This window comes from Piliocolobus tephrosceles, chromosome 2 (assembly GCF_002776525.5).
Source record: "Piliocolobus tephrosceles isolate RC106 chromosome 2, ASM277652v3, whole genome shotgun sequence".
Taxonomy (NCBI): domain Eukaryota; kingdom Metazoa; phylum Chordata; class Mammalia; order Primates; family Cercopithecidae; genus Piliocolobus; species Piliocolobus tephrosceles.
The window spans coordinates 50,775,001-50,792,194 of record NC_045435.1 but is presented as its reverse complement, the minus strand read 5'-3'; the positions used below and the strand labels follow the sequence as shown (position 1 = coordinate 50,792,194).

General features: G+C 43.1%; 1 protein-coding gene and 1 pseudogene across 2 annotated transcripts in view; one reads left to right on the top strand and one right to left on the bottom strand.

Annotated features, from left to right (window-relative positions):
• Positions 1-17,194, top strand: part of TATDN2 (TatD DNase domain containing 2) — a 41,437-nt gene that overhangs the window by 8,737 nt on the left and 15,506 nt on the right. For both annotated transcript variants that reach the window (XR_002732977.2, XM_023218446.2), the window contains exon 3: positions 4,067-4,600. Coding sequence is in view for 1 of the 2 variants with exons in the window: in XM_023218446.2 (XP_023074214.1) it covers positions 4,067-4,600 (534 nt within the window). In the remaining variant the exon portion in view is untranslated. The remainder of the gene's footprint in view (positions 1-4,066; positions 4,601-17,194) is intronic.
• Positions 8,108-9,041, bottom strand: LOC111546929 (annotated as a pseudogene).

Here is a 17,194-nt window from a genome sequence, read left to right as displayed (position 1 = left end):
CGGGTTCATGCCATTCTCCTGCCTCAGCCTCCTGTGTAGCTGGGACTACAGGCGCCTGCCACCGCATCCGGCTAATTAACCTTTTTTTTTTATTGAACGCTAAACCCACAGGTCTAGAACCGTGCCTGCTGGCACAGAGTAAGTGCTTAGTAAGTGCTTGCTGAACGGTTGAAAAATGCACTAAATTCAGTATTTCTGGTTTTACTTGGAAAAAAACAGAATCTCTAACTCTGATTCTCTACTACCAAATGGCACCAGTAGAGGTGAGGAGCAGCTGCCCGTCTGAGGGTGTAGGCGCTCTTCAGTTTGCTGCAGACCTCACCATCTGTGTTGTATACCTGGCTTCAGTGGGAGCAGAGGGCAGAGGTGGAGAAGCAGTCAAAGTGGAGATCAGGCCTTGACAGGTAGGAACACAAAATGGGATAGAGGCAAGGACATGGCAAGCAGAGGAGATAAGATGTGCCAGCAAACATGTAAGAGGGTGTGATGGGCCAAAGGTGGCAGGTAGTTGGTGGCAGGCAGAAGAGGGCACTAGAGAAGTGGGCTGGGAAGTTGGGGCTGTGTCTCACAGGGCAGGCCCTGGGAGTCATCAAGTTTATTATTAGTATTAGAGGCCAGGCACAGTGGCTCGTGCCTGTAATACCAGCACTTTGGGAGGCCAAGGCGGACAGATCACTTGAGGTTAGGCCAACATGGTGAAACCCCACCTCTACTAAAAATAATAAAAAAAATTAGCCAGGTGTGGTGGCAGATGCTTGTAATATCAGCTACTCGGGAGGGAGGCTAAAGCACAAGAATCACTTGAACCTCAGAGGCGGAGGTTGCAGTGAGCCGACACTGTGCCACTGCACTCCAGCCTGGGCAACAGAGTGAGATTTCACCTCAAATATATATATATATATTTATTAGAATTCCTTAAATATAAAAAGATATAAAGAAAACAGGCTGGGCATGGTGGCTCACACCTGTAATCCCAGCACTTTGGGAGGCCGAGGTGGGTGGATCACCTGAGGTCAGGAGCTGAAGACCCAACCTGGCCAACATGGCGAAACCCCGTCTCTACTAAAAATACAAAAATTAGCCAGTGTGGTTGCATATGCTTGTAATCCCAGGTACTGGGGAGGCTGAGACAGGAGTATCTGTGGCACCTGGGAGATAGAGGTTGCAGTGAGCTGAGATCGCACCACTGCGCTCAAAAAAAAAAAGAAAAGAAAACAGAAATGACCTGTAACCTCCTTTAACAAATAATCCCTGTAGACACATGTTAGAAAATTCAGAAAGTAAGAAAATTTAGTAAGTCCAGAGGGGTTCAAAATGATAGCAAACACCACCTTTCCTATTCATCTTCGTGAAGTTAGCAGCTGCCAACAGTTTGAGTACTTTCAGGAAAATAGATGCCTATATTAACAAGTGTAGATTTCTAAAGGTTTATGATTCTTTTCCTATGTCTCACTCTGTCGCCCAGGCTGGAGTGCAGTGGCATGATCTCCGCTCACTGCAAGCTCCATCTCCCGGGTTCACGCCATTCTCCTGCCTCAGCCTCCCAAGTAGCTGGGACTACAGGCGCCCGCCACCACGCCTGGCTAATTTGTTTGTATTTTTAGTAGAGAATGGATTTCACCGTGTTAGCCAGGATGGTCTCAATCTCCGGACCTTGTGATCCACCCATATTGGCCTCCCAAAGTGCTGAGATTATAGGTGTGAGCCACTGTGCCCGGCCAGGTTTAAGGTTCTTTTAAGTTTTATTTTTCTTTGGCCCTTGACTCAGGATAATGATTTAAAAAAAAAAAAAAAAAAAACCAAAAATATTATGTGCTCTTCGGAAAAAAAATTTCAGATGGATACAAGAAGCTTATAATATAAGAGCATAAGCCTTTTTTTTTTTTGAGAAGGAGTTTCATTCTTGCCCCCCAGACTGGAGTGCAGTAGCATGATCTCGGCTCACTGCAACCTCCGCCTCCTGGGTTCAAATGATTCTCCTACCTCAGCCTCTCGAGTAGCTGGGACTACAGGCACGTGCCACCATGCCTGGCTAATTTTTGTATTTTTTTTTTTTAATTTTGCTTTTTTTAAAAATTTTTTTATTTTTGAGATGGAATTTTGCTCTTGTTGCCCGGGCTGGAGTGCAGTGGCATAATCTTGCCTCACTGCAACCTCTGCCTTGTGGTTTCAAGCGATTCTCTTGCCTCAGCCTCCTGAGTAGGGGGGATTACAGGTGCCCGCTACCACGGCCGGCTAATTTTTGTATTTTTTTTTTTTTTTTTTTTGAGACGGAGTCTCGCTCTGTCGCCCAGGCTGGAGTGCAGTGGCCCGATCTCGGCTCACTACAAGCTCCGCCTCCCGGGTTCACGCCATTCTCCTGCCTCAGCCTCCCGAGTAGCTGGGACTACAGGCGCCCGCCATCTCGCCCGGCTAGTTTTTTGTATTTTTAGTAGAGACGGGGTTTCACCGTGTAGACCAGGATGGTCTCGATCTCCTGACCTCGTGATCCACCCGTCTCGGCCTCCCAAAGTGCTGGGATTACAGGCTTGAGCCACCGCGCCTGGCCAATTTTTGTATTTTTATTAGAGACAGGGTTTTGCCACGTTGGCCAGGTTGGTCTCAAACTCCTGACATCAGGTGATCCACTTGCCTCGGCTTCCCAAAGTGCTGGGATTACAGGTGTGAGCCACTGTGCCCAGCCGAGCCTAACCCTCTTTCTACTTCCCTGCATTACCCAAAGAGATCCATTATAAACAGTTTGGCTTTTTAGACTTTGCTAATATATACATATAAAGCAATTTTGTCTTTTTTTTTTTTTTTTTTTTTTTGAGACAGGGTCTCACTCTGTCGCCCAGGCTGGAGTGCAGTGGTGCCGTCATGGCTCACTGAAACCTCCGCCTCCCAGGTTCAAGCGATTCTTGTGCCTTAGCCTCCCATGTAGCTGGGATCACAGGCATGTGCCACCATGGCCCAGCTAATTTTTGTATTTTTAGTAGAGACAGGGTTTTGCCATGTTGCCCAAGCTGGTCTTGAATTCCCGAGCCCAAGTGATCTTCCTCCCTCGGCCTCCCAAAATTGGGATTGGGATTACAGGCGTGAGCCACTGCGCCCCACGTGTTTTTATAGAGATGGGGTTTCGCCATGTTGGCCAGGCTTGTCTCCAGCTCCTGGGTTCAAGCAGTCCACCTGCCTTGGCTTCCCAGAGTGCTGAATTACAGGCATGAGCCACTGTGCCTGGTCTGTATTTACTTTTGAGAGGAATTTAATAGAAATGATTTAGGAGTGCAGATGGGATAATGGTTTACTGCTTATGGAATGGCCTTATGGGGACATTTGTGGAGTGTTCTTACACCCGACTGGGATTAGACTGGATTGGAATTTCACAGCAAAATAGTCTTGCAGACAAAAAGTTTAGCTTTTTCTTTGTGGAGTCCTGGAGTGAGTGGGCGCAAGAGGGGGCTGAGGCTTCACTTCCGTCTCGGAGGAGGTTTGTTGTTGGGAGCAGTCTATCTTGATTGACCCTGGTGCAGTCACTGAGAAACTGAGGCATTTTCCAAAACCAGGTTGATCATTTGAGGGGCAGAGTTTACAGAAAACTTTCAGGAGGCTTTGGGTGTGGTGGGAAAAACACTGCACTCAGGACTTGGGGATTGGAGTTCCTGGGGCTAGCCCTTCCCCTCACTGGGTCCTCAGGTTTCCTTTACCCTTAGATATGGGATTGGGCTAACTGGTTTCTAGGGCCCTTTCCAGTGGCAAGAGCTTGAGCTGCTGTTTTGCCTGAAGTACATTCCTTGCCTTCCAGGAGCTTGCAGTCTGTTTTAATGAGAGTGTTCATTTCAGCTCCTTTCCTCCCCCTGCAGTGAGAGGATATCATCTGCTGAGCTTGAGAAGGTAAATGCTAAGAAATGGCAGCAATCAACCCCTCTTACAGTGCCACTTCACCACCTGGAGAGAACCTTTGCCTTAGCCACAATCACTGTCCCTTTGACTGGTAGAACCACCACTGATTTATAATTTGCCAAATGCTTCATGTACGAAAGTGCCCTTGGAACAACGCTTTCAATTCTGTTTTTTTTTTTCCCAGGTTGATTCCAAAGATAGTTCTCATAACTCCACAAACTCTGAATTTGCAGCTGAAGCTGAGGGTCAGAATGATACAATTGAGGAACCCAACAAGTTCCAGAAAAGGAAGAGGGATAGACTTCGAGACCAGGGCTCCACAATGATCTACCTGAAGGCTATCCAGGGCATCCTGGGGAAATCGATGCCAAAAAGGAAGGGAGAGGCTGCCATTCGGGCAAAACCAAGCACAGCAGAGCGTCCCAGCCGTGGAGAAGGACCAGCCAGGAGTGAAGGACCAGCCAAGACTGCAGAAGGAGCAGCCAGAAGTGTCACAGTCACCACTGCTCAGAAGGAGAAAGACTCAACCCCAGAGATCAGCGTGGAGGAGGACAAGACTGTGCCAGAGAAGAGCAGCTTCTACGACAGGAGAGTAGTTATAGACCCTCAGGAGAAACCCAGTGAGGAGCCCCTTGGGGACCGCAGAACAGTCATTGACAAATGCTCTCCACCCCTAGAGTTCTTGGATGACGCTGACTCTCATTTAGAAATCCAAAAAGTGAGTAAAGCTCGCGCCAGGCATCTGACTTTTTAGTTCTCTTGATGAAATGTGTTCCATCTTTCCAGCTTGATCCTAAGTGTTACTAGTTAAAAACAGTACTTTACGTAACCAGGCCTCCAAGAAACAAATTGGTGGTTTTCTTCTAACATACTTTTCAGATTTTCAGTTATTAATAAATGTAAACTGAGTTTTGTTTTTTTTTTAAAGGATTTATATGTTAGGATGTGGGTTTAGCTGCTGTGTAAAAGGCCAAAATAACAGTGGCTTAAGTTTGACTTAAGAAGGATGGCTCCATCACGTCAGAGATACTGGTGCCTTTTGTCTTGATTCTCTATCACCCCTCAACACAGTGTCCATCTCTTGGTGTGAAATGGGTACTCTGATAGGACTCAGGGTTTGTTAATGTGGGCATTCTGGCCAGTGGAAAGGGGAGAAGAGGAAAGTGCATTCCTTCCTTGTTAAGAGCTTGGCTCAAGAGTTGCACATGGTATATCTGCTATTGACAAGAGTGGGGAAACCTGGTTGATACCTAGCTGCAAGGGAATCTGGAAAATCAGCCTTCATCTAGGCAGACTTATACCTTGACAACCAGAGAAGAAGGGAAGGATGTCATTGGAGGAATACTAGTGATTTTTAACATAGCGTATAATTGAGGGGCAGCATTCTTCTATCTTTTTTTGTTGTTGTTGTTGAGACAGAGTCTTGCTCTGTTGCCCAGGCTGGAGTGCAATGGCGTGATCTTGGCTCACTGCAACCTTCACCTTCCAGTTTCAAGCAATTCTCCTGCCTCAGCCTCCCGAGTAGCTGGGATTACAGGCGTGCGCCACCAAACCTGGCTAATTTTTGTATTTTTAGTAGAGACGGGGTTTCTGCATGTCGGTCAGGTTGGTCTCAAACTCCTGACCTTGTGATCTACCCGCCTTGGCCTCCCAAAGTGGTGGGATTGCAGGCGTGAGCCACTGTGCCTGGCCGCATTCCTCCATCTTACTCGTCTCCACCCATCCTTTATTACTGCTCCACAGGCAGCTTCTCATCTTTTAGCTCTTTCTTCTAGTACTTACCCCATGTTTCTAAATAATCTTTACTGTTGGTCAGTTTTTCAGTTTTAGATGTCTGAGAACTTCTTGCTTGGGAGATGAGAATTTAGTTCTCTGTACCTCCTTCAGAAGCACCCACACCCAGGGATACATTAGCTTCCCCTTTCTGCAGCCTCCCTGTGTGGCTTGAATACCTTTTGGATTAAGTCTGTTTAAGATTGGTTACTGCCATGTTCACAGCTGAGTCGCTTTGTATACTCTGATCACATTTTCTTTCTTGTAAAACTTCATTTTCCTTAAAGTTCATCGTTACTTTGTTTTTCCTTTGGTTTTCCCTGTACCTTTCTCTAATTAATCTCCAAACTGTGAGAGCCATAAAATCCTTCTCAATATGGTCAAAATAAGGAATCTGTTCCTTTTTTTTTTTTTTTTTTTGGCTTGGAGGTGTGCGTCCTCAGCCCTCTGTTGTCCTGCTCTGCTTTGGTCTGGACTGCCTGCCCTTAGGCCTGCTGGCAGCTGTCTCTCTGGAGCCTCCTTCACATTTCTCCCGGATTGAGTCTTCTGCTACCTATAACTCTGTGTCTTCTCATGTTCTTCTTCCTTGGTTTACTCTCACATTTTGGTGGAATACTTTTTCTAGTAGCTTCTAGAGAAAGGGTACATGGAGAAACTTTTTTTGGAAAACGTGTGTTTGAGATTGCCTTTTTTTTTTTTTTTTTTTTTTGACCTGGAAAAGATGTTCCCAATATATTGTTAAGTGAAAAAAGCAGGTTACAAAACGGTATGCACAATATGAGCCCATTTTTATAAAAATATACATATTTAGCAAAGTAAACGTACAAATGATATTTATCAAAATACTAACATTGGTTCTTTCAACATAGTAGGATGATTGTTGATTTTGCTTAACTACTCCCCCTTTTTTTCCTGTTTGAATTTACTATAATGAAGATTGCTTTTTAAATGGATAGTAGGAGATGAGGGCATTATTAACCTCTGATTAGCCCAAATATACTCCTAACAGTCCTTCTGGCAAAGTAAATATTTCTATTCAGCCTATATCTGGGAAATTGCTTCTATCTTATAAATTTGAGTGTCCTTCAAAGATGATATTCACTCCAACTGCCCTTTTAGGTAAACTATACAATAGCAGTTTTTTAAAAACTTAAAAAACATCCCTCAAGTTAATACCAAAAAGAATAGATGAGAAAATACAAATCCTCACTTTTCAAAAAGAAACAATTCAAGTACATACTACTAAATTATACAGAGTTACATTATGTAAGTTTAGTTTATTGCAGAGATGAACACAACACACTAGAAGTTGGCAGCTTCTGTTTCACACCGTTCACAGCACTCACTCTGTTCTCCATTTCATTCACTCACCATGCAAAAGGTCTGTACATGCAATGATGTCTGATGTTTCTTGGTTTCCATAGTATAACAGGAAACTTGACATTTCAATTAAAAAGGTAAAATGAAGACATTTACCATCAGACTATAAAATTCCTGTTCTGTAAGAGGATACTATAGTACTTGAAGATATGATTTGAAACAAAATCATGTACCAAATGAAAGGGGCACCATTTCAAGAGCACTAGGACTACATTAAACTTAAATGTGGCCGGGCGCGGTGGCTCAAGCCTGTAATCCCAGCACTTTGGGAGGCCGAGACGGGCGGATCACGAGGTCAGGAGATCGAGACCATCCTGGCTAACACGGTGAAACCCCGTCTCTACTAAAAATACAAAAACTAGCTGGGCGAGGTGGCGGGTGCCTGTAGTCTCAGCTACTCGGGAGGCTGAGGCAGGAGAATGGCATAAACCCGGGAGGCGGAGCTTGCAGTGAGCTGAGATCCGGCCACTGCACTCCAGTCTGGGCAACAGAGCAAGACTCCGCCTCAAAAAAAAAAAAAAAAAAAAAACTTAAATGTATTCCAACGTTCTTGAAAATGTAACTCAAAACCAAATCTAATCTTAAAAAAGCTCCAGTAACTAAAACTACATTAACAGGCACGATGAACAGTGTAAACACTGTTAACGGGCACCAAGTTTAACAGGGCGGACGATATTTGCTTCTGCATTCACACTTTTACTCAATTACATTTTTTAAAAAACTGATGCTGCTTAAACTATTAATGTTTTACAAAAAAAAAAAAAATTAATAAATACAGCAAATGCTAGAAATCTAGCTAGGTTATCATGCAAGGTATAACCAAGACAAACTCAAATTTATAATAAAGGCAACTTGCATTCAAAATGAACTCTACGCTTATATTTTATTAAAAGGGCAAACATCAAGAATTAACCCAGCTGCTTACTTGAATTACAAAAGTAACATGATTCGATATGAAAATAAGAAACTGTCTACAAATCTCTGACAGTAATAAATTGCAGTGTACAATGCATACAGGAGTCATACAGAGCAACAATCTCGTACAAAACAAAAATAATTTAATACCTTTAAAATCCAAATTTTTCTTTAAAATCATTCATGAAACAGATTCTCAAGTCAGAATTAACACCTCGATTAGTCAAGCATCAGGAAGCTACATTACAGCTATTAATATACAAAGATACATCTTTTCACCAGTCTTTCCTTCTGATGTCTGTGTTCCGGAATCATACAGACTCTCATTTCTCTACACTCCCCATTCTGTCATTTCTTCAGATCATGAAAACTGAATTTGCTGAACACCAGAAATCTGTTGATAGGATGTTGTGTAAACCATAACATTTTGTTGTTGACCATCTGTGGTTATTAAGCCAGCTGGTAACTGGTTAGTAAATGACGCCTCTGTAAGCTCTTCACTTAGTGCATCTGTAGCGTGACTGCTCCACCAATTCCCTTTTCTCCTTTCATAGCCTCTCTGAATTTCTGAAGGTATAATTTCAGAGGTTCCACATAACTGTCAAAGCCTACGGTAGACATAGCAAAGAGAATATCTTCTCCATTGATTGTTTTTCGCTTCTCTTGATGGCACCTTTCGCTTGCCTCAGATGTTCTATAAAGCTGATGAACTCATTCACACACTCTTGAACACATTCTTTGGCATCTTTTGTAATCTTTCCCGTTTGAGGTATGGCATTTTTCATTATCCTAGCCACATTTGCTATTGGAAGATATATATCTTGTTCTCTGAAACTTTCTTTTGAACCATTTGTATCCTCATGATCATTCATGCTGTCCTCAGTATCATCATGAGGGTATATAACATAATGACTTCCTCCAATATAGTCTGCAGAGATTCCTAGTTGAGAAGCATCTGTTGTAGAACTATCACCATCCATTGTCATGAAATACTGTCAGAACCATGTTGTCAGTGATGCTGAAGAACACCTGTCTAAAAAGGTGTCTGACCTTTGTGATTTCAACCTCCAATGCAGCCCTGGTTGGTGCCTGTCTCCCGAGATTGCCTTTATTTTACCTTTAACATTGATTGCAAGCTTGGCTGGTTTTGGAATTCCAGGTTGGAAATCATTTTGTTTGGGATTTTGAAGGCATTGCTCCTTTTCTTCTGGGCTTTTTTTTTTTTTTTTTTTTTTTTTTTTGAGATGGAGTCTTGCTCTGTCTTGCCCAGGCTGGAGTGCAGTGATGTGGTCTTGGCTCACTACAGCCTCCACCTCCCAGATTCAAGTGATTCTCCTGTCTCAGCCTCCCGAGTAGCTGGGATTATAGGTGCATGCCACCACACCTGGCTGATTTTGTGTTTTTAGTAGAGACACAGTTTCATCATGTTGGCCAGACTGGTCTCGAACTCCTGACCTAAGGTGATCCACCTGCCTAGGCTTCCCAAGGTACTGGGATTACAGGTGTGAGCCACCTTGCCTGACCTCTTCTGGTTTTCTTGATGTCTGAAGCTATTCTGGTTCCTTGGTTATGATTGTTTTTGTGTGTACATATATATATATATATATATATATATATATTTTTTTTTTTTTTTGTTTTCTTCGAGACAGAGTCTTGCTCTGTCGGCCAGGCTGGAGTCCAGTGGCCCAATCTTAGCTCACTGCAATCTTCGCCTCCTAGGTTCAAGCGATTCTCCTGCCTCAGCCCCCTGAGTAGCCGGGATTACAGGCGTGTGCCACCACACCTGGCTAATTTTTGTATTTTTAGTAGAGATGGGGTTTCACCATGTTGGTGAGGCTGGTCTTGAACTCCTGACCTTGTGATCTGCCTGCCTCGGCCTCCCAAAGTGCTGGGATTACAGGTGTGAGCCACCGTGGATTTTTCAGGACTGGTCCTCTAATTTTATTGCCTTTTTCCTTGTTTCTAGCCAACTTCTTGCTTTACTTTGTAGGAGATTTCCTTTTCTTTATCTTCCAACCCAGGTGTTTTATTTAGTTTTACTTTCTGCTGTCATGCTTTTATTATCCAAGAGCTCTTTTGTTTTTTAATAGCATCTTTGTTCTTGTTTCATCTTCTGTTATCTCTTTTAGGGAATTCATAGTAGTTTTTTGGCTTGGTTTTAGTTTTCTTTAAGTTGCTTCTTTCTGTTTCTTTTGATTTCTTCTGTGTTAGAGGCTGTCTTCACATGTCTGGTAATCTTTGATTGTCTGTGATCAAGAATGGGAGGATTTAAAAGCTATTTAGAAGCTCTGAGCACAAAGACTTTGAGCTTTGCTTTGGGATGATCTGGAGAGCATAACCCTCCTCCCCTCGCCATGTCACTGCTTTTAGGAAAAGTGCTGGAATTACAGGCATGAGCGCCACGCCCAGCCTAAATTAAAAGTTTTGGCCAGGTGCAGTGGCTCATGCCTGTAATCCAAGCACTTTGGGAGGCCGAGGCAGGTGGATCACCTGAGGTCAGGAGTTCGAGACCAGCCTGACCAACATGGTGAAATCCCGTCTCTACTAAAAATACAAAAATTAGCCAGGCATGGTGGTCCATGCCTGTAATCCCAGCTGCTCAGGAGGCTGAAACAGGAGAATCGCTTGAACCCAGGAGGAGGAGGTGGCAGTGAGCTAAGATCACACCACTGCATTCCAGCCTGGGCCACAGAGTGAGACTCTGTCTCAAAAAGACAAAAAAGAAAAAAAAAAATTAGCAGCAATGAAAAAACAAACAAATAAACAGAAAACAAAACAAAACAAAACCACACACGGGGAAAAAAAAGAAAAAAAGCAAAAAAAAAAAATCAACATAAATGTTAGAAGATATGTTAGTTAGAAGAAACGTTAGTTTCATCTGCAACTTCACCCTCACTTTGAGAGATGTGGTACCTCCAATTCCTGAGTCTTTCTGGGGTCCTGTAGTCTGGTTCTGGGTTTTTTCTCACTGAAGGCTTAGGTTTTGGCCATCTGATCTCCTTGGCTGATAATCGTGAGACGGGCGGATAATGAAGTCAGGAGATCGAGACCATTCTGGCTAACACGGTGAAACACCGTCTCTACTAAAAATACAAAAAAATTAGCCGGACATGGTTGCGGGTGCCTGTAGTCCCAGCTACTCCGGAGGCTGAGGCAGGAGAATGGCATGAACCAGAGAGGCAGAGCTTTCAGTGAGCCGACATCATGCCACCGCACTCCAGCCTGGGTGACAGAGCAAGACTCTGTCTCAAAAAAAAAAAAGTGGAGTGCAGTGGCATGATCATAGCTCATTGCACCTTTATTTTTCTGTGGTCCCCTTGGTTTAACTTTTCCGAGCATCAACTTTTGTCTTTTGCTGGGTGGAGAGAGGGCAGGCCATCTGCACGGGGTGGGAGCAGGGGTCTGGAGATCTTGACAGACTTCACCTAATCTCCTATTTTCGTCTGCGGCTTTACCCTCACTTTGAGAGGTGTGGTACCTCCAATTCCTGAGTCTTTCTGGGGTCCTGTAGTCTGGTTCTGGGTTTTTTCTCACTGAAGGCTTAGATTTTGGCCATCTGATCTCCTTGGCTGATAATCATTAACCCATCTGTTTTCTATGCTCTATTATCTGTGAATAACATCCAAATCTCATTTAATTTGCTTTGCTGTTCATTTTGTGTGCTTTCTCCTTGTAGGTTTATATCTTTTCAAATGTATTTCGTGTAACTTTAGAAGGGTTTTTGGGTGGGTAGGACGAAAACTGTATGTGCTATTATATATAATTGGAAATTCCCACATAAAGTCGGTTTGTAAGGTATTTTCCTCCCAAATATGTAATGGGTGTGTTTTCTGTCTAATATAGATTATCTTACTTGGTTGCCTCGAATTCCATTGTGTGGATGAATTTTCTAAAGTTATACCCAAACTTCTGTTTATGAGACTGGATGACATTTAGGTTTTCTCTTACCTATCTATTTGGAGACAGCACAATGTGGTAGGTGAGCATGTGAGTGTTGAGATCAGACCATTTGGGTTTAAATTTCGGCCCTGCCAGTCAAATTAGGATCTTGAGAAAGTCAGCCTCTTGGAGCCCCGGTTTCTTCCTGTGTGTAAAATGGGCTAGCTTTTCAAATGTTACCACTTGTAAAAAGCTAATACAGGGTCAGATGCATTTTGGGTTTACAACCTCTGTTGCAGCTATTCAGCTGTGTGTGAAAATGGCCATAGACAACATACAAGTGAACAGGCCTGACTGTATTCCAGTAACACTTTATTTACACAAGCAGGCAGTGTATTGGGTACCTGTGGGCTACAGCATGCGGAACCCTGAATTAATATATGATTCCTCTTTGCTCAGTGCCCAGTAGTAGGTGCTCAATAAATGTAACTTTAAATTTTACCATACAGGCTTAAACCTAAGGCAATCTTTTTTTTTTTTTTTTTTTTTTTTTTTGAGACAGAGTCTTGCTCTATTACCCAGGTTGGAGTACAGTGGCTCACTGCAACTTCTGCCTCCCAGGTTCAAGTGATTCTCACGTCTCAGCCTCCTGAACAGCTGGGGTTACAGACGTGCACAACCACATTTGGCTAGTTTTTTGTATTTTTAGTAGAGCTGGGGTTTTGCCATGTTGCCCAGGCTGGTCTAGAATTCCTCAGCTCAAGTGATCTGCCTGCTTTGGCCTCCCAAAGTGCTGGGATTACAGGTGTGAGCCACCGTGCCCAGCCAAGGCAGTCTTGAATGTAGGCAGTCTCCTATTTACTCCCGACAAAAAAAATCTGAAAACATTTTCTTGACCAACTTGACTCTAGAAACCTTTCAAGGATTTAGATGACATAATTATTATGTCTGTTTATGGTATATGTTTCTAGTTACATGTGCATTTTTGAAACTGCTTTTGTCCTTACTTTGCCATTTTCCTATCCACTCAGTGATTAAGTTTTCCTGTTTGTTTCATGATTGTTTTGGTTCATTGGAAGAGGATCCAAATGAGAACTGTATGTGGCAATTTTTTTTTTTTTTTTTTTTTTTGAGACGGAGTCTCGCTCTGTCACCCAGGCTGGAGTGCAGTGGCCCGATCTCGGCTCACTGCAAGCTCCGCCTCCCGGGTTCACGCCATTCTCCTGCCTCAGCCTCCCGAGTAGCTGGGACTACAGGCGCCCGCCATCTCGCCCGGCTAGTTTTTTGTATTTTTAGTAGAGACGGGGTTTCACCGTGTAGACCAGGATGGTCTCGATCTCCTGACCTCGTGATCCACCCGTCTCGGCCTCCCAAAGTGCTGGGATTACAGGCTTGAGCCACCGCGCCCGGCCGGCAATTTTTAAATGTGTCAAATCTCTTTGTCTCTGTAGATTCTTCTTTCTCCCCCTCCAAGATGATATAATTTATTTGTTGTAAAAAATGGGGTCATATGTCTCGTTTTTGCTGATGAGAATATAGCACTTTTTGAATCTGTGTATTGTTCTTGGAAATTTTGTTCCAAGTTGCAGATAGTCATCATACCACATTGAGGCAGTCTGTTTCCATTTTTCCTCGAGGTGTGTTTTTGGGATTGCCATAATGTGACCACCTCCAATTATTTTGCAGAGATGTTAATGATATGTTACTGTATATGATAAACACTTGACTTTCAGGTGCACGTATACAAAAGTAGACTTGTAATTCCAGTATGTCTCACTAGAAAATTCAGTAGGAGGAGTGAGGGTCCAAGATGGCCGAATAGGAACAGTAGGGGCTGACTGACACCTCACGTGACCGGGTGCGCCTCTCAGACGAAGCTTCCAGAGGAACAATCAGGCAGCAACATTTGCTGTTCTGCAATATTTGCTGTTCTGCAGCCTCTGCTGGTGATGCCCAGGCAAACAGGGTCTGGAGTGGACCTCCAGCAAACTCCAACAGACCTGCAGCTGAGGGTCCTGACTGTTAGAAGGAAAACTAACAGAAAGGACATCCACACCAAAACCCTATCTGTACGTCACCATCATCAAACACCAAAGGTAGATAAAACCGCAAAGATGGGGAGAAACCAGAGGAGAAAAGCTGAAAATTCTAAAAATCAGAGTGCCTCTTCTCCTCCAAAGGAACGCAGCTCCTCGCCAGCAATAGAACAAAGCTGGACAGAGAATGACTTTGACGAGTTGAGAGAAGAAGGCTTCAGATGATCAGACTTCTCCAAGCTAAAGGAGGATGTTCGAACCCATCTCAAAGAAGCTAAAAACCTTGAAAACAGATGAGACGAATGACTAACTAGAATAACCAGTGTAGAGAGGTCCTTAAATGACCTGATGGAGCTGAAAACCATAACATGAGAACTACGTGACACATGCACAAGCTTCAGTAGCCGATTCGAGCAACTGGAAGAAAGGGTATCAGTGATTGAAGATCAAATGAATGAGGCCGGGCACGGTGGCTCAAACCTGTAATCCCAGCACTTTGGGAGGCCGAGACGGGCGGATCACGAGGTCAGGAGATTGAGACCATCCTGGCTAACATGGGGAAACCCCGTCTCTACTAAAAAATACAAAAAAACTAGCCGGGCGAGGTGGCAGGCGCCTGTAGTCCCAGCTACTCGGGAGGCTGAGGCAGGAGAATGGCGTAAACCCGGGAGGCGGAGCTTGCAGTGAGCTGAGATCCGGCCACTGCACTCCAGCCTGGGCGACAGAGCACCAGACTCCGTCTCAAAAAAAAAATAAAGATCAAATGAATGAAATGAAGTGAGAAGAGAAGTTTAGAGAAAAAAGAGTAAAAAGAAATGAATAAAGCCTCCAAGAAATATGGGACTATCACCAAATCTACGTCTGATTGGTGTACCTGAAAGTGATGGGGAGAATGGAACTAAGTTAGAAAACACTGTTCAGGATGTTTTCCAGGAAAACTTCCCCAACCTAGCAAGGCAGGCCGACATTCAAATTCAGGAAATAGAGAGAACGCCACAAAGGTACTCCTTGAGAAGAGCAACTCCAAGACACGTGATTGTCAGATTCACCAAAGTTGAAATGAAAGAAAAAATGTTAAGGGCAGCCAGAGAGAAAGGTCGGGTTACCCACAAAGGGAAGCCCATCAGACCAACGGGAGATCTCTCGGCAGAAACTCTACAAGCCAGAAGAGAGTGGGGGCCAATGTTCAACATTCTTAAAGAAAAGAATTTTCAACCCAGAATTTCATATCCAGCCAAACTAAGCTTCATAAGTGAAGGAGAAATAAAATCCTTTACAGACAAGCAAATGCTGAGAGAGTTTGTCACCACCAGGCCTGCCTTACAAGAGCTCCTGAAGGAAGCACTAAATACGGAAAGGAACAACCAGTACCAGCCACTGCAAAAACATGCCAAATTGTAAAGACTATCCATGCTAGGAAGAAACTGCATCAATTAACAAGCAAAATAACCAGCTAACATCATAATGACAGGATCACATTCACATATAACAATATTAACCTTAAATGTAAATAGGCTAAATGCCCCAATTAAAAGACACAGACTGGCAAATTGGATAAAGAGTCAAGACCCATCAGTTTGCTGTATTCAGGAGACCCATCTCATGTGCAGAGACACACATAGGCTCAAAATAAAGGGATGGAGGAAGATCTACCAAGCAAATGGAAAACAAACAAACAAAAAAAGCAGGGGTTGCAATCCTAGTCTCTGATCAAACAGACTTTAAACCAACAAAGATCAAAAGAGACAAGGTCATTACATAATGGTAAAGGGATCAATTCAACAAGTAGAGCTAACTATTCTAAATATATATACACCCAATACAGGAACACCCAGATTCATAAAGCAAGTCCTTAGAGACCTATAAAGAGACTTAGACTCCCACACGACAATAATGGGAGACTTTAACACCCCACTGTCAACATTAGACAGATCAATGAGATAGAAAGCTAACAAGGATCTCCAGGAATTGAACACAACTCTGCGCTAAGCGGACCTAACAGACATCTACACAACTCTGTACCCCAAATCAACAGAATATACATTCTTTTCAGCACCACATCGCACTTACTCCAAAATTGACCACATAGTTGGAAGTAAAACACTCCTCAGCAAATGTAAAAGAACAGAAATTATAACAAACTGTCTCTCAGACCACAGTGCAATCAAACTAGAACTCAGGATTAAGAAACTCACTCAAAGCCGCTCAACTACATGGAAACTGAACAAACCTGCTCCTGAATGACTACTGGGTACAAAACGAAATGAAGGCAGAAATAAAGATGTTTTTTGAAACCAATGAGAACCAAGACACAACAAACCAGAATCTCTGGGACACATTTAAAGCAGTGTGTAGAGGGAAATTTATAGCACTAAATGCCCACAAGAGAAAGCAGGAAAGATCTAAAATTGACACCCTAACATCACAATTAAAAGAACTAGAGAAGCAAGAGCAAACACATTCAAAAACTAGCAGAAGGCAAGAAATAACTAAGATCAGAGCAGAACTGAAGGGGTTGGAGACACAAAAATCCCTTCAAAAAATCAACGAATCCAGGAGCTGGTTTTTTGAAATGATCAACAAAATTGATAGACTGCTAGCAAGACCGATAAAGAATAAGAGAGAAGAATCAAATAGACGCAATAAAAAATGATAAAGGGTTTATCACCACTGTTCCCACAGAAATACTGACTACCATCAGAGAATACTATCAACACCTCTACGCAAATAAACTAGAAAATCTAGAAGAAATGGATAAATTCCTGGACACATACACCCTCCCAAGACTAAACCAGGAAGAAGTTGAATCCCTGAATAGACCAATAACAGGCTCTGAAATTGAGGCAATAATTAATAGCCTACCAACCAAAAAAAGTCCAGGACGAGACGGATTCACAACCGAATTCTACTGTAGGTACAAGGAAGAGCTGGTACGATTCCTTCTGTAACTATTCCAATCGATAGAAAAAGAGGGAATCCTCCCTAACTCATTTTATGAGGCCAGCATCATCCTGATACCAAAACCTGGCAGAGACACAACAAAAAAAAGATAATTTTAGACCAGTATCCCTGATGAACAGCGATGCAAAAATCCTCAATAAAATACTGGCAAACCAAATCCAGCAGCACATCAAAAAGTTTGTCTACCATGATCAAGTGGACTTCATCCCTGGGATGCAAGGCTGGTTCAACATGTGCAAATCAGTAAATGTAATCCATCATATAAACAGAACCAAAGACAAAAACTGCATGATTATGTCAATAGATGCAGAAAAGGCCTTTGACAAAATTCAGCAGCTCTTCATGCTAAAAACTCTCAATAAATTAGG